Source organism: Aquarana catesbeiana, linkage group LG04 (genome assembly GCF_042186555.1).
Source record: "Aquarana catesbeiana isolate 2022-GZ linkage group LG04, ASM4218655v1, whole genome shotgun sequence".
Taxonomy (NCBI): Eukaryota; Metazoa; Chordata; class Amphibia; order Anura; family Ranidae; genus Aquarana; species Aquarana catesbeiana.
The window spans coordinates 242,691,748-242,711,249 of NC_133327.1; the positions used below are offsets into that span (position 1 = coordinate 242,691,748).

At 46.0% G+C, this 19,502-nt stretch overlaps 1 protein-coding gene across 1 annotated transcript in view; it reads right to left on the reverse strand.

The window, feature by feature from the left end:
• Window positions 1-19,502, reverse strand: part of MELTF (melanotransferrin) — a 110,620-nt gene that overhangs the window by 39,501 nt on the left and 51,617 nt on the right. Inside the window, exons 9-10 of the mRNA XM_073626324.1 lie at window positions 16,377-16,528; window positions 8,249-8,345 (exon numbers count right to left, since the gene is read on the reverse strand). Coding sequence (XP_073482425.1) covers window positions 8,249-8,345; window positions 16,377-16,528 — 249 coding nt within the window. The remainder of the gene's footprint in view (window positions 1-8,248; window positions 8,346-16,376; window positions 16,529-19,502) is intronic.

Sequence of the window (19,502 nt, forward strand, 5' to 3'; positions counted from 1 at the left end):
AACAGTGTTAGCATGGTTTCTGGCAATAAACCAGATAAGATATACACTGTGAGGTTGAGTGATTCTGGAATCATTAGGGGACTGGTAGTTTAGCCTAAGTCGGTCTATTGTACTGCTACTGTTACGCTAAGTATGGTAGTATAAGAATCAATAATCAATTAATTGTGTAGCTGGGCCTTGTCACTAAAATATAAAGCAGAAGTCTTGTCTCTAGCTTCAATAATACTCCTTAAATTTAACCCTATCCCTGTCAAGCAAGTAAGCTATATGAGAGAACCAATAGTTTAAGCCTTACAGGTAGAGTAAGTACTTCCAACATAATTTCCTGAAATAATAGGATTTTTAAAACAGCTTACCTGTAAAATCCTTTTCTTTGAAGTACATCACGGGACACAGAGCCATAGTAGTTACTATGTGGGTTATAGGCCACCTTCAGGTGATGGACACTGGCACGCCCTAAGATAAAAAGTGCACTCCCTATATAACCCCTCCAACTACTGGGAGTATCTCAGTTTTGTAGCAAAGCAATACATGTGTATACCAAAGAAGGGAGGGACCTCTGTGTCCCATGATGTACTTCAAAGAAAAGGATTTTACAGGTAAGCGGTTTTCCGTACATCACGGGACACAGAGCCATAGTAGTTACTATGTGGGGTGTCCCAGAGCAATGCCAACTGAAGGGAGGGAGACACAACAAAAAGTAGGGCACTAAGACTAGAGGACTTATACTGCAGCCTGCAGTACCCTGCGCCCAAAGGCGATATCCTCATGACCTTTTACATCTATTTGATAGAATCTGGTAAATGTATAGTTTGAAGACCAAGTTGCGGCCTTACAGATTTGAGCCATGGAGGCTTGGTGATGCACTGCCCAGGAAGCACTAACCGCCCTAGATGAGTGTGTTTTGATTTGAGAGGGTGGAATCCACCTCTTTAACCAAGAACTTGAATGGTTACTTGTCGAATCTATTAAGAATAGTAGATTTTGATGCTGCCTGTCCTCCCTTAGGACTTTCAGGCAACACGAATAAAAACATCTGTTTTTCAAATCTGACCAATCGCCTTTAAGTAGACATTGACTGCTCTCACCACATCAAAAAAATGCAGTGATTTTCCTTTCAAAGAACAGGGTTCTGGAAAAAGGACGGTAGAACAATATCCTGGTTTAGATAAAAACGTGATACTACCTTTGGTAAAAGGTTAGGATGAGGACGCAATACTACCTCATCCTTGTGAACAACAAAAATATGGCTCTTTACAAGAAAGAGGAGCCAATACTGATACCCTTCTTGCAGCAGATATGGTTACCAGAAAAAATAGTTTCCTTGTCAAAAAAGGATCAAGGGAATATGTCGTATCGGCCCAAACAAGGATGTTTTGTAATGCCGACAAAACTAAATTTAAGTCCCAAGGGTTCAGGGTTTACTTAACCAGAGATTAAGCCGAGTTACCCCCCTGAATAAAGTTATGGACCAAAGCATGCGAAGCAGGTGATCGTTGAAATAAAACCGATAAGGCCGAGACCTGTCCTTAGAAAGTACTCAAGGCCAGCTCTATTTCTCACCCCATGTGCAGAAAAAATCAAGGACTGTACCTAGACTTATTTCCTGGGGTGCAGCTCCTGGTTTCACACCAGGAGAGATATGTTTCCCAGACTCCATAATACATAACCATGGAGGCTGGCTCTGCATAAACCCAGGTAGAAAACTACCGAACCTGACAGCCCACGCTTCTTCAAAGTGTGGGCCTCAATAGCCAAACAGTTAAATTTGGTGTTTGTAAAGTAGGATGAAATACCGGACCTTATGAAAGAAGGTCTGGCTGTGGCGGTAGGGTCCATGGGTCCCCTACTGTCATCTTTACGATCCCTGCATACCAAGATTTCCTGGGCCCTGCCGGAGGCCACAAGAATCACCGACTTCCTTTCCTGCTTGATCCTGCGAGGAAGTTGTGGATGCAGGCTGAATAGGAGGGAATGCACAAATTAGTAAGAACCGATTCCATGGGAATAGCAAGGCATCCGTTCCGCATGCTAGCAGATCCTTTGTTCTTGACACAAAGTTGTCAATCTTATGTGTTGATCCTGGACGCAAACAGATCTATATCTGGGATTTGCCATCCTTGACATATTGACAGGAAGATATCGGGGTGAAGGAACCATTCTCCCAGGAAAAACTGCTGGCGACTCAAGTAGTCCGCCTGCCAATTTTCTATTCCTAGAATGAAAACTGCTGATAGGCAAAGTACATTGTTTTCTTCCCAAGATAGGATAAGCTTTACTTTTCTCTTGGCCGCACAACTTCTTGTGCCCCCTTGGTGATTAATATAGGCCATTGATTGACTCCTAACAGGACAATACCTTAAACTGAATGTTCAGGCCTCAGAACCAAGTGTTCTGCCTGAATTTTTAAAATGTTAATAGGCAAGGCTATTTCGGGTCTAGGCCACTTCTCCTGGACCGCTGCCTCTTTCAGGACTGTCCCCCAACCTAAGATAAAAGGTTGGCATATGTTGATACTATTTCCCAGGTAACCGAAAGAAGGATTTTCCCCTTCACAGATTTTGGATGTTTTAACCATAAACCGAGGCTCCGGCAAACTCAGCCTACAGCACCTGGTATTTCCAGGTGGTCTTTCATCCGGGTACTAACCAGGCCCGACTCTGCTTAGCCTCCAAGATTGGACGAAATTAATCGTTATCAGGGTGATGTGGCTTTTGAGTCAGACACATTGGGAATATAGAACTTGAATTCTCTGTTTCAAGCCGATAGGATACTGCTTTGCAGCAGTCTAGAATGAGACTGAGCATAAAGAACAGCCTTGAATGAAGCCACCATCTTTCCCGTCAACCTCATGCAAAGTTGAATAGGAGAAAAAACATGTTACTCTGACTACCTAGATCAGACCTTTATGGTGCTGATCTTACCCTGGGGTACGAATACCCTTTTCTGGATGTACCTATGATCAGACCCAAGTATTTTCTTCATGTTTCAAAGAAGATTCCTCCTAGGTTGAGAAGCCTAGATGTTCCAGGTAGTCGAAATGTGGTGACCATACATTTGGTCTAAGCGGGCTACCGACTGGTCTAACAAGAACAGATCGACTAGGTAAACCATAATCGTTATACCTTGGGCCCTCAATCTGGCTAGAAAAGGAGCCAGAACCTTGTACTCGAGGTGTAGCAGCTAGATCGGAAAGCAGAGCTTTCCATGGAAGATTTTCCACTTTGAAAGAAAATATTACTAGTGAGCGAGGTAATAGGCATATGGAGATATGCATCTTCATGCAAAAAGGGAGAGATTATATTTAGCAATTGAATTTTAGATTTTTGAGATCTAGAATGTCCATTTGGATTTAACCAAATCCCAATCTCTGCTCTTATATGGGGCCACCATGAACACTTTTTGCCAAAATACGGTCCAATGCTAGAGAGAAAGATTTCTTTTTTCTCTGGATCCTTGGGAACGTTTGATCTGAGAAAATGAGGAGAGGGAAACTCTTGGAACTCCAGTTTGTACGTTGGAGCTATTGAGAAAGTCCCCCATTCCTTCTGCCAGATCCCTGAGAACTGTAGAAGAATTCTCCCTATTGAGCAAGCGGGGGCACCTCCTCATAAGGTGGCTACAGTATCTTGTAGGCTTCCTCCCCCAAGACGTCTTTTATTTTTTGGGTTAACCCTGAGGATTACCCTTTGAACCTGAGGGCGGAGGCCGTCCTGGCTGCCTGGAGGCTGATGCCCCTGGCACAGAAGAAGGAACTTTGAAATAGAAAACACAATTAGTCCTTCATTTAAAAGGCAAAAGGGGTATCTTTCTTTTGCTAGAAATTCTTTGGATATATCCAAAATATCCCCAGATAGCTGTCTTACCACAAAAGGGAAGACTAGCCAGGAGCTTTTTGCACGAAGCTTAGAGAAGGCGCAATCTGTCATAGCAACTATTGCAAACATAAAGCTGCCTCCTGGACCTGCTGAGCAGGATACCTTAAACACCTGTTAAAACTGGTTTCTCAACGATTAACCATTTACTGTCAGTGCAGGCTGAGACACTCAACCTGCCAGAGAAAAAAGTTTTTGTTTTTTTTTTTAATAGGAATTCCAACCTTTTATCCATTGGATCCCTAAGTATTTGAGTAATGTCTGCCGGACAAATCAAACTTACTCACAAAGGATATAGTAGCATTAATTGCTGGTATACCCTGCTTAGTGAATTTTCTCTACCATAAGATAAAGTGTGAAAAACTTTTTAGAACGGAATAATGCTTATATGGGTGATCCTCCAGGTACTAAAAAAATTTCCCAACAATGAATGGCCAGGAAAAAGCATGCACAGCTTGAGGAGGCTTCATTCTGCAAGAAATTGTACCATCAAATCATACAAATTGTGAAAGCTGACTTTACGGCAATTGACACCTCAGAAGAGGAGTTATCAGCCTCACCACGGTCCCCTGAGGGAATCGTTTTCTCCTGCCCCTAGTTTCCCAATCTGAGGGTCTTAGTAAAAATGGAATAGAACCTGTTGCACCTTGACCACACTGGGATGCGATTAACCACTCTGGGATGCGATTAAAGTCACTATATTTTTTTTAAAAACCTACCATGGCTGAGGAAAAAGAGTAAAATGAACAGAGGCTGCAGTGTTGAAAACAGTTGCAGACATTTCATGGCCCCGATGCTCACTCTGACCAGCCACACCCTCTCAGGCGAGGATGCCATTTGTAGAGTAGGCTTACCAGAGCTTGAGGGAGACCCTTTTAGCTTCTTTTTTGGGGTGTTTCAACCCCCCCTTCTGAATATAGCCTGATGCACAAAGCAGAGGTACTACCAGAAGAAAACGCATCTACTGCTTGAGCAATAGTCAGCCACTGCCGCTGCTATTAATGCTCAGCCTGATGCAATAGTAAATGTGTTAAAAAAGAATGCTTGTGTCACCAACCTCCTATATGCTCCTCTATGCTCTTGTGTCCCTCCACAGCTTGCAACAATAAAACGAGTGCTTTTTTAAAAACACTCTTTCCTGCGCTGGGCGTTGAAGGACGCCAACGCCGCGCTAAGCCCCCCCTCCGTCACCTATGGCCCCCTCCTCTCTTTCAAACAAAGAGTTTTTCCGCGCGAACGCGGGCCTCTGATCCTATGGGATCTTACAGAGAGGGGAGAAAATGGTGAGGAGAGCCTGGAAGCCGTCGAGTAGTGCAGCCTGCCATTCGTTTTTTTTTTTTTTTGGTGCTTCTTCCTCTTTGAAGAGGGGTAGCAAATGGCACAGGTGGGGGGCGTCTGGTGGGGATGAAAACCCCCCAGACTTACCAGAGGTCTGCTGCTGGCTGAAGGAAAGGAAACTGCTTGTTCCGGACACAAAGTGAGCTCTCTGAGGAAGAGTGAGGGGGTATGTGCTCTATACAGCCCCCAGTGTTGACACATAAGCATGACAACATTTACTAACTTAAAGGAGGCATTCATAAGAAAATTCACAAATTTCTTAGAAATCTCCACTTACCTTTCCCGCCGCAGGGTTTTCTGTGGTAAACCAACAGACCCAATCTTCACCCTTCACGATGGGTCCCGTTAAACCTTCAGGAGCTGGGGATCCTCGAGGAAACCCACAATCCTGGACCTGTAATAGCACCACCGCCAGTAAAACTTTATGGCTTTAATACCAAAAGTACTGGATCCTGGGGTCAAGCTCTCTAAAATGAGAACCATTTACAGGCAAGACCTTGTTTCTTCGGATACGAGGCCCGAGTACCATTCAATTTGGCCTAAAAGACACTTTGAATGGATCCGGCTGCATGGCTAGCCCCAGTAAGGATTGCTCCAGAGGAGCTCAGGACAGCACATCTTCACTCGTGACCAACACCTTAGACACTGGTGAAAAAACTGAGATACTCCCAGTTGTGGGAGGGGTTATATAGGGAGCTGGGGATCCTCGAGGAAACCCACAATCCTGGACCTGTAATAGTACCAACGCCAGTAAAACTTTATGGCCTTAGTACCAAAAGTACTGGATCCCAGGGTACAGCTCTCTAAAAAGAGAAGCGTTTACAGGCAAGACCTAGTTTCTTCAGATACAAGGCCGGGTACCATTCAATTTGGCCTAAAAGACACTTTAAATGGATCCGACTGCATGGCTTGCCCCAGCAAGGATTGCTCCAGAGGAGCGCAGCACAGCACATCTTCACTCGTGACCAACACCTTAGACACTGGCGAAAAAACTGAGATACTCCCAGTAGTGGGAGGGGTTATATAGGGAGAGCACTTTTTATCTTAGGGCATGCCAGTGTCCATCACCTGAAGGTGGCCTATAACCCACATAGTAACTACTATGGCTCTGTGTCCCGTGATGTACGATAAGAAATATATTTTTTATTAATGTCCCTTAACCTCTACAGCTGGAATTAGGTTGAGTGTGGGAGCACCATTATTGCACTGTACACTGCTGTAATCCTAACATGTTTCAGGCCCTAGGCTGGTGGGGAGCTATTCAAGCAGGCTTACAGAAGAGAAAGAGCAGTGTGGTGATGTTTATTTATCGTCCATTGAGCAGGATCGAGGTAGGGAGATGACACAGGAAGTTGCAGGGCTGCATAATTTGCAGAGTCACATCACCCACCAGATCAGGGTTTCCCAACTGGGGTTTTACAGAACAATTTACAGCCACTTAACAGTGCTTTAAATTGCACTAGTTGAGTACCTTCAGGGTAAGTGACATAGTGACAAGTGACAAGTATTCATACACCTTTTAATTTTCCACATTTTGTCATGTTACAACCAAAAAACGTAAATGTATTTTATTAATAGACCACACAAAGTAGCAAATAATTGTGAAGTGGAAGAAAATGATAAATGGTTTTCAACATTTTTTTACAAATAAATATGTGAAAAGTATGGCGTGCATTTGTATTCAGCCCCCCTGAGTCAATACTTTGTAGAACCACCTTTCACTGCAATTACAGTGCAAGTCTTTTTGGAGATGTCTCTACCAGAAAAAACAAAATAACTGTGTCTCTATGTCTCTACCAGCTTTGCACATTTAGAGAGTGACATTTTTGCCCATTCTTCTTTGTAAAATAGCTCAAGCTCTGTCAGATTGGATGGAGAGCGTCTGTGAACAGCAATTTTCAAGTCTTGCCACAGATTCTAAATTGGATTTAGGTCTGGACTTTGACTGGGCCATTCTAACACATGAATATGCTTTGATCCAAACCAGGGCTCCCCCACATGGCTTCTCGCAAACTGCAAACAGGACTTCTTACGACTTTCTTTCAACAATGGCTTTCTTCTTGTCACCTCAATAAAGGACAGATTTGTGGAGTACACGACTAATAGTTGTCCTGTGAACAGATTCTCCCATCTAAACTGTGGATCTCTGCAGCTCCTCCAGAGTTACCATGGGCCTCTTGGCTGCTTCTCTGATTAATGCTCTCCTTGCCCGGCCTGTCAGTTTAGGTTTGCAGTTGTGCCATACTCTTTGCATTTTCAGATGATGGATGAACAGTGCTCCGTGAGATGTTTAAAGCTTAGGATATTTTTTATAACCTAACCCTGCTTTAAACTTCTCCACAACTTTATCCCTGTCTGGTGTGTTACTTGGCCTTCATGAAGCTGATTGTTCAAGGTTCTCTAATAAACCTCTGAGGGCTTCACAGAACAGCTGTATTTATACAGAGAATAAATTACACACAGGTGGACTCTATTTACTAATTAGGTGACTTCTGAAGGCAATTGGTTCCATTAAATTTAGGTAAGGGTATCAGTGTAAAGGGGGCTAAATATAAATGCATGCCACACTTTTCAGATATTAAATTGTAAAAAATGTTGAAATCCATTTATAATTTTCCTTTCACTTCACAATTATGTGCCACTTTGTGTTCATCTATCACACTTTTTTGGTTGTAACATGACAAAATGTGAAAAATTTCAAGGGGAATTAATACTTTTTCAAGGCACTGTGTATATATATATATATATATATATATATATATATACACACACATACATATATTTATTTTTATTTTTTATGGATATGGTGCAATTAAATTATTAATTTCCTATCGGGTGCATGATTACAGACAATTACTTTGGAAAGTATTGGTTTCCGTTAAGGAAATTTATAGTCTTAGTCAGTCAAAGCAAAAAGGATATTTCTTTAGAACTGAATATATAGAAATTAATCCATTCAAATGCAGCTCAGAGAAAGACTTTCCACAGGGTATGTTTAAATATATAAATTCTGTCATTCTCGATTAAATGCTTACCAGAATAACTCTCTGCAGCGGCTGGCACTAGCTCATACATCTTCCCGGCTGTGTAGATATCACCTCCGTCTAATGTTACTGCATCAACTTCTTTTTGCTGAACAGAAAATAGAAGGAACAAATGACCATTACAGGATATAATGATGTTTTATTAGAAGTGGAGCTTGATGGCTGTTGGTTCCATGACAAATTCTCGCTTCTCTCTAAGGGCTCATTTACACCACAATCTATGGTTGGCAGTTTTTCTTCAAGCCAAACCCGAACACTTTAGGAGCGCACAGTAAATGTTTTTGTTTACACACTATAAAATTTTAACAGACCGGGGACACCTTGGGGCACTCCAAAGAGAATAGTAATGTGGCGCACATAGTACCCCCTCGCCCTCCTGTCAAGCCTTGTTCCGAGCTACATTCCTGTCTGAATAATGTATCCGGGTTTCAGGTGGCAACCCTACCACAATCCCTATCTTCGGTGTGCAGTTTTGTGTGCCCGATTACAGTGCATTTTTGGCACCTTTGCAGTGCATTTACAGTGTGTTGTTTTTAGGCATTATTTATACTTTTGTTTACTGAGTTGCATTTACATGCATTTGCAGTGCATTCACATGGTTTTTTTTTTTTTAACAGAAGATTTTATTGAACAAATCAGCATTACAATACAATAAATTAGTACAGTCAATGCGATGAGAATAGTGACAACAAGATCTACCTTCAGTCAAAAGCCACTATTTAGCAGATATTCCAGTTATGCAAACGTCAGAAGTTTCACCTAACAATACTCCTTATGGCATTAAAGTGTTATAAACTCTTAGGTAGTATAAAGTAGGTAACCAATATACAATCAAACCTAGTAGGGATGGAGGGGGGGAGAGGGGGGGAGGGGACCGAGAGGGGGGGGAGGAAGGGGATGAGGGGGGACGAGCATCAGAAGAATGGACATGAGATGTAGGATGTCCTCCAATATGTTTCACGTCTTGATTATGGGATGGGGGTTGAGGATCCCCGGAGGCGTCCACCCAAGAGGACCAGATTTTATCAAACTTTCCTGGGGGTTTTGCCTACTTTCATACGTCAGTCTATAAAGGGGGAGTGCCGTATTCACCGACCTTCTCCACGAGGCCAGGGTAGGAGGCTCCACTAGTTTCCATCGCAATAAGATTTCACGCCTGGCATAGTATAATGCAAAGGTTAGACACAGTTTACTATATCTATCTCCCTCCACTTCCTCCAAATGACTAAGCAGTAGTATCTGGGGATCCACCGGCAAGTGTGAGCCTATGACATTGCTCTGTGGGGTGAAATACGCTCTGTGTAGGAACTTAAATTGTATGAACCTATCTTTTGCAGCTATCATGGAGGGAATGTAGGAGATTAAACACTCCTTCCATTCCTCCTCGTTCAAAGAGGGAATATCAACCCTCCACTTTTCCCAGGTTTTAGTTAATTTGGCATCATACTCCACTGTAAGGTAAAGATATAATGTTGAGAGGGGCTTCCCCATCACACTGGAAGTCAAGAGCCGCTCAATGGAATCTGGTTCCAGAATGAGGGTGGCAGGGAACTGAGCTTCAAAGGCGTGTTTCAGCTGCCAGTACCTGAATTGGAAGGAGGGCGGGATAGCGAAGGATTGCCTCAGGGCTTGGAAAGACATAAGTCTACCCTCTTTGACTATATGTTTTAATGTGAGAATTCCCTTTTTGCCCAAAGCAAGGGGTCCGGTATGCTGTAAAAGTGGGGGAGCATAGGGTTACCCCATAGGGGCATGTGAGGTGAAATGAGTTTGGGCTTCCCATATATTTTCCTAGCCTCCTGCCATACCTTCACGGTAGTTCGCATCAGCGTTGTCATGGACAGACTGGCTCTAAGTCCACGAAACGGGAGATTGCTCAGGGCCGCATAGGAACCCAGAATAGCTGCCTCCAGAGTGACCGCCGGATTCTGTATGGGCTGGGAGAACCACCACCAAATCGTGACCAGTACAGCTGCCCAGTAGTAGATTTGAAAATTTGGTAGCGCCAATCCCCCCCCGAAAGTGGGAGATATAAAATCTGCTTGGCCATCCTAGGTGGCCTCCCAGCCCAAACAAAGTGTATCAGCAGACTCTCCAATCTTCGGAAGAAAGTCCTAGGGATGTGTATGGGTGTATTACAGAAGAAGTAGAGATACTTGGGAAGAAAGATCATTTTTAGCAAATTGACTCTGCCAACAGGGGTCAATGGAAGGGAACGCCAAGCAGCACATCTAGCCATAAGCTGTGTCATGAGTGGTCGCAAATTGTTATCCATGTAGTCTTGGACTTTGCCGCTAATTTGGATGCCCAGATATTTGAAGCCATCTACCCATTTGAGCTGCGGGTGTGGCACCCTAGGGGTCAAGGGGTGGAGCGGGAAAAGAACCGACTTGTCCCAATTAATGCGAATCCCCGAGTACCCACCGAATCGGTTAATCAGATCCAGTGCAGTCTGTAAAGAGGACGACGCATCTGCTAAATAGAGCAGAGCATCATCCGCATACAACGATAACTTATCCTTAATTGGACCTACCTGGAGACCCTTCACACCCGGATCATCCCTCAGCAATATAGCCAGGGGCTCCATCGCCCAAGCAAATAGACCCGGGGAGAGAGGACATCCCTGTCGCGTGCCACGAAACAATCTGAACTTCCCCGATAAGCATCAGTTGGTACTTATTCTAGCTGAGGGGCCATGATATAACATGCGGAGCCATTTCGTAAAACCCGGGCCAAACCCGAATCGCGAGAGCACCTCCCATAGATAACCCCACTCGACGGAGTCAAAAGCCTTCTCCGTGTCGAGTGAGGCCACCATTCCTTTAGTCGCCTCATCTGCTCTGTCTATGTGGGTATAAAGGCGTCTGATATTAATGTCAGTTCCTCTCCCGGGCATGAAGCCTGTTTGATCCCTGTGGATGAGGGCAGTAATGACCAAATTAAGCCTGTTGGCCAACACTTTCGCCAGTACCTTTGCATCGACGTTTAGAAGGGATATGGGGCGATACGAGGAGCATAGCGTGGGGTCCTTCCCTGGCTTAGGGATCACCACTATAATCGCTTCGCTCATTGTGTCCGGGAGTTTTTCAAGACGCCCCGATGCAGAGAAGAGGTCCTGTAATTTATCAACTAGTTCTGTTGCGTATTGTTTGTAAAACTCCACAGGGATGCCATCAGGACCCAGTGTTTTCCCTGTCTGCATTGATTTAAGTGCCTGGAGTATCTCCAAAGACGTAATTGGGGCGTCGAGCTTGTCACGATACGTAGCTGTAAGGGTTGGGATATCAATATCATCTAAGTATGCTACTAGATCTTCTCTTCTATAGTCTACCCTGGAGCTGTATAGGGATTCATAGAATTCCGCAAAACAGCTATTTATCCCTTCCGGTGTATGGATCAGCTGTCCTGATAGGCCTTTAATACATGAGATACTCATCCCACCTGCCTGTTCCCTAGAGAGCCAGGCCAACAGACGGCCTGACCTCTCTCCCTGCTCAAAAATCCGCTGGGACTGAGCCAACATTTTCTTCTGGGTGAGAGAGGTACGAAGACGCACCACCTCCTTCGTCATAAGTTGTAAATGCGAATAGTGCACAGGGTCTCGGGTACGAACAAAAAGAGCCTCCGCACTGCCCGCATCCCTCTCAGCCTTAATCAAGTCTGCCCTACGCTCTCGTCGGACTCTGGCAATGATGGTCTGGTACTGCCCCCGCGTTGTGGCCTTAAAGGCGTCCCACACTACTGTGGGGTCTGCCGAGCCCACGTTTACTGCCCAAAAGTCAAGCAATTCCGTTCTAAATTGGGAATCTACTGCAGTGTCTGAGATCCAAAATCTGGAGAGCCTCCATACCCCCCCACTGGGCCTAGGGAGAGATCCAATGACAACAGCAAGGGTGCGTGATCAGAAATTCCCCTAGGGAGTATTTGTATGTCTGTGACCCGTGGGAGGACCGGTCTCCCTGCAAAGACCAAGTCTATACGGGAAAACGTTCTGTGAGAGGCCGAGTGACATGTGTATGCCCTGGTCTGGGGGTGACGCCACCTCCAGACATCAGTCAAGCCATAAGTATCGGCCCACTCAGCCAACCCAGAGCAATGATGTCCCGCAGGAGTTAGCTTGTCAAAATCCGGGTCAGGGACCAGTTTAAAATCACCGAGTATAACAGTATTGTCAGATGCAAAGTCGGCTATCTTGCTAGTGATCTGATTGAGCACCACCAAGGAAGCCGGGGGAGGCAAATACAAGCCCACAATGTTCCACGTTAAAGAGTATATTTTGGCATGAATAATAACATACCGACCATCAGGGTCGAGGGCCAAATCCAAGAGCCAAAAGGGGAGTGACTTCAATACCAGAATAGTAACACCCCTAGAAAAAGTGGAGTGCGTGGAGTGGTAGTGGTGGCCCACCCAAGGCTTTTTTAGGGCCAGAACCCTACGTCCTGTTAAGTGTGTTTCTTGGAGTACACATATATGTGGGTTATAAGTTTTAATAAATTGGAACACCAGGGAACGCTTGACCGGGGAGTTCAGTCCCCTGATGTTCCAGGAGATGATGTTAAGGGAGGATGTCTGCCAAGAATAATAATAATGTTAGGATCAGTGCAGATCACGGCTCTTGGACTGGACCCCGGGACCCTAAACGGACACATCTGGAAACAGTGCAATGCTAATGAGTTAATTTTTTTGGTACAAACATCAAACAAAAACAAATAAACCAAACTAAAAACAGATAAAGGATGCCAGTATCTAAAGTAAATGGAACTAGCCCCTTTAGGGGAACATTCCCCACCCCCCACCCCACCCAACCCCCTAAAACTGAGGCGGGTTTCAATCCCAAACTTATTCAGCTCGCCGGCTGCAACAGGGGGCCCTTGGAAGAGGCGAGCCCACCCCCCGAGACTTCACACGGGGGAGGGGAAGCAGCAGTTCAAGCGGCTTTCCACATGTGAGATCTCCGCTTTGTGATGCAGCAGGCTGTGAGGACGTGGAAAGTCAGACGAAAGGAAGTATCCCATAATGCGACCTCACAGTAGAGTCGATCCATCTTTTAGGAGGAGATACAGAACAAAAACTCCAACGCTCCACGTGGAGTCAAGCAAGTGTAAGGAAACTTCATATCTCAACAGTCTCCTGACCAAGTTCTTTGGCAGGGGCATTAACTTAAAATATCCCTGATAAGGATAACCAGTGTTCCCCCCACAAATCCGCACACACCATGGATTGAACTGGGCATAACCTGTGCAACATAACAAAGTCATCCATGTGGTAGTTCGTGTGATAACTCAGACCCAGGTCTAAACTATGGTGAGGAACCAATGAAAAGGATCATGCAGCACATACCAGGAAGACCATCAGCGATTCTGTGGCAGCGTGTCCAGCCAGGCAGAGGCCTCTCTTGGTGTGGTAAAGAAGCGAGTTGTCTCACCATCCTGGACTCTCAGGCGAGCAGGGAAGAGTACACTGTAACGAATGTTGCGTGATCGCAAAGCCGCTTTAACTTGGTCAAAAGATTTCCTGAGTTTCTGGGTCTCGACCGAATAGTCGGGGAAGATCATCAACTTGGTATTCTGGAATCTGAGGTCCCCAACAGTTCTAGAGGCACCGAGAACTTCATCTCTGTCTCTGAAGTTGAGGAGACAGAGAATGAAGGTGCGGGGAGGGGATCCAGGAGGCCCCGGCCTAGGCGGGATGCGGTGTGCCCTCTCAACCGCGTAGTAAGGTGACCAACGGGCATCGGGTAGAAGGTCACGCAGCAGACCCTCTATGAAGGAGGTAGGATTATTCCTCTCCGCCCCCTCCGGGAGACCAACAATGCGAAGATTATTGCGCCGGTTCCTATTCTCCGCGTCTTCGGCTCTGTATTCAAGGGCCTTTACTTTGGTTTGAAGCGTACGGAGCGATGCTCCATGTTCCGCAATGGTGTCTTCAGTAGTACTCAGCCTTTGCTCCGTTTCAGTGACTCGCGACCTGATTTTGTCTATATCTTGGCGGATTAGACCCATGTCCAGCTGGACGGCTTCAATCTTTGTTGTTAACGTGGATTGACAAGTAGCAATAGCCACCATGACGTCGGCCAGCAAGGGGGACCGAGAGTCATCCGACTCCATAATGTTCGTCCGCAAGGCTCTATGGGGACTGCATGTATTAAGAGCCTCCGGGGGGGGCAGGTGGGTGTCAGAGGTGAGTCCGACTGTGGCGGAAAGGTCAACCTCTTACCCCGTTTGCTGTATTTTGCGCTGGAGTTACTGCGCCTCATTCAGGTGTTCGGGGCCTAGATCTGGATAGTGATCAATAACTGGCCGTGGGAGCCTCCCTGCTGGGTCAGGGGTAGTCAGGCAACAGGTATGGTGCAGCATGTGGCCCCCCAACAATCCTCCCCCTCACCTGGAACTGTGTAGAGCAGTATCCGTCCACCACAGGCCTCCACCGGCTTACAGGGGATATTCACACTAGCCACCTTCCTCCACAAGCGAGATGACAGGGGTGGAGGTGCCCAGGAGTACCTCCTCTGCCCAGGCAGCTGTCCCCAGCCGTTTCAGGGTCACTTCCTCCAGGCCACGTGGTTCGGGCCCCCCCCCCCAGCCGGTCCGACGGCTCTGAGTCTCCAGGAAAGGCCACAGTCTCGGCCTAGTAAAACATGGGGGGGAAGAGACTTCAGGCCCCAAGCACAGCCTAAGATCAGTCCAGGGTCGCCTCTCCCGTCCCCATCCGTGGTCCCTGGCAGCCGATGGGACTCCACAGTAGAGCCGATCGCGGAAAGGAGCTCCCGGCCCGCAGCGCGGTCCGCCAGGAAAGGCCGCGGCTTCGGCCTATTTGTCCGAGGTAGGCCCGGAGCGTCAGCGGGATGCCGATCACGGCCCTGGGACAGCAAATTCTCCTCTCCCCTCAGCAGACAGGTCTTCCCAAGGTCCCCCTCGGTCAGCAGGAGTGTTTTTGAAGGGTGATTAGTGTCGATGGATCCGGATATATATTACGGATCAGCAGAGCTCCATAAAAAAGCTGCCGCTCACAGCGCCATCTTGGCCACGCCCCCCCACGTGTTTTTTTTGCATTCCAGTACATTTATGTGCAAAAAAAAAAATGCAGCATGCTATACTTTTTTAAAACACACATAAAAGCACCACAACGGTGTACACTAAGCCCATTGCAATACATTCAATTTTTTTACCTTGTGCATTTGTATTGTGTCTAAAAATGCATTTGACTGCCTCTGGTGTAAACAAGCCATAAAAGCAGCAATATCAGAAACCTGGAGATATGGCTGTTGTTGAAGCCTGCTTCCATGTTTCTTTTTAAAGCAGTGTCATTAATTAAGAGTGTATACAGTATGTAATACTATCTGGTAAAGCTGTGGGCTTATATCAAGTATGCCCAACATCTGTAGTATGGATGAACTAATAGTAGGCAGTACTGCTTGTACACTCTGTGCCAATAACGCTTCCTGAATAAGATCACAGAGGATGTTTTTGGAAAAAACCCCATACACAGTTCTATAGAGCTTATGCAGCTTGTTATGGTGGTATTCTAACCACTGTTTTTGTGTATAGGAGAACTGAAAAGTCTTCATGAAATCATACTTCATGAATATAAAGCAGCCTTTTTTACCCAGGGTGCCTAAAGGATTCTTCAAGGATGCCTTGGCAAAATGCCCAAAAATTGCCCAAAAATTGTATACAAGCCAGCAAGGGGATGGAAACCAGCCTTTGAGTTACACAAAGCCATGGGTTTTTACTGTGCACTATACTATTACAAACTTCCAGCCGTTGGAATTCTAACAACCAATGATGAAATTGGTTGATAAGGGGAGCATAAGGCGCCTACACAGCATCCTTGTTTGCCCTTCCCCTACCCCTCTTGGTCAGCACTGGGATCACATTATCTGAATGAGTGATAGAAACTGAGGAAGAAGAGAAACACTGGTATACCAGTCAGAAGTTTGTAACGTTGTATTTGCTTTGGAAGAATAAGTCATCTTTAACATTGGGTGTCCTACATGTGTGGATGTTGATGCATTATGTAAAACTATTTGTTTACATTTTAGAATGGGGTGCCTCTAATTTTTGAGGGGCCCTTGACTAAAAAAAAATTGAGAAGCACTGATATAAAGTATACTAACCTGAATCATTTTCATACATTCTTCCTGATTTTCAGCAGAGACACAATGGATTGATGGGTACAGTGTCTGGTTTTTAAATGCCATGGCCATGGCTGCACATTTCCAGACCTCCTGTGTGCTTAAGGTGCACCACCGCAAAAATTTTGGCAGTTCTGAAAGATACTACTATAAATTAAAACAATCAAGAAGTTTACATTTTTTCAGCTTGTTTAATGGGAAACAATAATGGTTTTGTGTTAACTTTGTTTTATTATTTACATTTGTTTATTTATTATTCTTATTCATTAATTATTTATTTCTAAACCCAACAATGTAATATATTGCAGCTTACTAATCGTCTAATGTGATGGCTGCATTAATATTCTGTTGATCTGGCTAGTAACTCACTTCCTGTCTAAGGCCTGATTCACACCTATGCATTTTTAGTGCTTTTCTCATTTTGCAGATTTGCACTACAGAACATGTTCTATAGGAAACCACGTTAAATGAACTGTAGTGCAAATCTGCAAAGTGCAAAAAGCACTAAAAATGCATACAGTAGGTGTGAATCAGGCCTTAGGCCGGCCATACACGGCTCAAATCTCAACCGGTTCAGCAGGATTGATCAACTTGGGTACAACCAGCCTGCCGGATTCTCTTAGGATTAACGCTAGAGGCTGCTATAGCTGCTAACAATCACTGTCTTATAGATATGTGCGAGATAAAAAAAATAGTTTGTTTTGATTCATTAATCTAGTTATTTCATTTAGTTAAATTTGGTTGATTTGTTCAATTCGTATTTGGAATTTGTATTTGGAATTTTCTTCGAGTTTACCGATTTTTTTCGTTTTGAAACGTTAAAATCGATACATTTTCGAATCAGTCGAAACTAGAATGTTAAAAATGTTACATGTTTTTGACTCGAATGCAGCAAAGTGAACACACAAAAGAACACACAAAAGAAAATATTTATATTTTTTATATTTATATATAGATTTAATATTTATTCGGAATGAAACGAACTGCACATGTCTACTGTCTTCCCCTGCCCATCTCCGCCGGGAGCAGACAATGGCTTGGCAGGAGGGATTCCCCTGTCAGCACTGTCTGTGTTGATGGGGGAATCGTGCAAATTGTGGTTGCAGGAAAGAAATTGGCACCATGTGTGACCGGGCCCTAGGGTGGCTCCACTGTATAAAGGAGAAATGAAGCCAACCTTGGACAGCAGCATTGTCAGCCTGTGGAGAGGGTAGTGTTAGATGTGCTAGCAAATTTAGCTGGACCTGATTAAACAATTAAAGCTGAATCCATCAAACACATTTTTGAGCAGTTATAGCAACAGCACCCCTGTCAAAGTTATTTGACGAATGTCCTGATGACCAGGGTGGAAAAAAGCTTAAAAAAGAAAACGAATGCTGTCACCATATTGATGGATTGGTCAGCTGTGATATAGTCAATTTTTGCTTTTAAGTTTAGATATGCTCTAAAGTGGTTCTAAAGGCATGAGGTTTTTTTTACTTTAATGCATTCTCTCCATTAAGGTAAAAAACCTTAAATGATCAACACGCCCCCTTAAATACTGGTTACTCTTTAGATCCAGCGCTGTCTGTCTGCATCAGTACTTGTAAACTCCCCCTCTCTCTCACAGGCACAGAGCCATTGGCTCCTGCTGCTGTCAGTCAAATCCTGTGAGGAGAGAGTGGGGGTGGGGCCGAGCTGTGCTGTGTGTGTCTATGGATGCACACAGACCAGCTCTGGAGTGAGCCGCATGAGTGCCCACATAGCAAGCCGCTTGCTAACTGAACCCTCCCCACCACCACTGCTGTCTCTGACTGAACCCCCCACATCTGCCTATGACTGAACCCCCCCACCACATCTGCCTCTCACTGAACCCCCCACCACCGCTGCCTCTGACTGAACCCCCCACCACATCTGCCTCTAACTGAACCCCCCACCACCACCGATGCCTCTGGCTGAACCCCACCACCACATCTGCCTCTGACTGAACCCCCCCATCACCAACGCTGCCTCTGACTGAACCCCCCCACCACCGCTGCCTCTGACTGAACCCCCACACCACCGCTGCCTCTGACTGAACCCCCACACCATCGCTGCCTCTGACTGAACCCCCCCACCACATCTGCTTCTGACTGAACCCCCACCACATCTGCCTCTGACTGAACCCCCCACCACATCTGCCTCTGACTGAACCTCCCACCACATCTACCAATGACTGAACCCCCCACCACATCTGCCTCTGACTGAACCTCCCACCACATCTGCCTCTGACTGAACCCCCCCACCACATCTGCCTCTGACTGAACCTCCCACCACATCTGCCTCTGACTGAACCCCCACCACATCTGCCTCTGACTGAACCCCCCACCACATCTGCCTCTGACTGAACCCCCACCACATCTGCCTCTGACTGAACCCCCCACCACATCTGCCTCTGACTGAACCCCCACCACATCTGCCTCTGACTGAACCTCCCACCACATCTGCCTCTGACTGAACCCCCACCACATCTGCCTCTGACTGAACCCCCCCACCACATCTGCCTCTGACTGAACCCCCCCACCACATCTGCCTCTGACTGAACCCCCCCACCACATCTGCCTCTGACTGAACCTCCCACCACATCTGCCTCTGACTGAACCCCCCACCACTTCTGCCTCTGACTGAACCCCCACACCATCGCTGCCTCTGACTGAACCCCCCCACCACATCTGCTTCTGACTGAACCCCCCACCACATCTGCCTCTGACTGAACCTCCCACCACATCTACCTCTGACTGAACCCCCCACCACATCTGCCTCTGACTGAACCCCCACCACATCTGCCTCTGACTGAACCCCCACCACATCTGCCTCTGACTGAACCCCCCACCACATCTGCCTCTGACTGACCCCCCACCACATCTGCCTCTGACTGAACCCCTCATCACATCTGCCTCTGACTGAACTCCCACCACATCTGCCTCTGACTGAACCCCCCCACCACATCTGCCTCTGACTGAACCCCCCACCACATCTGCCTCTGACTGAACCCCCCACCACATCTGCCTCTGACTGAACCTCCCACCACATCTGCCTCTGACTGAACCCCCCCCACCACATCTGCCTCTGACTGAACCCCCCACCACA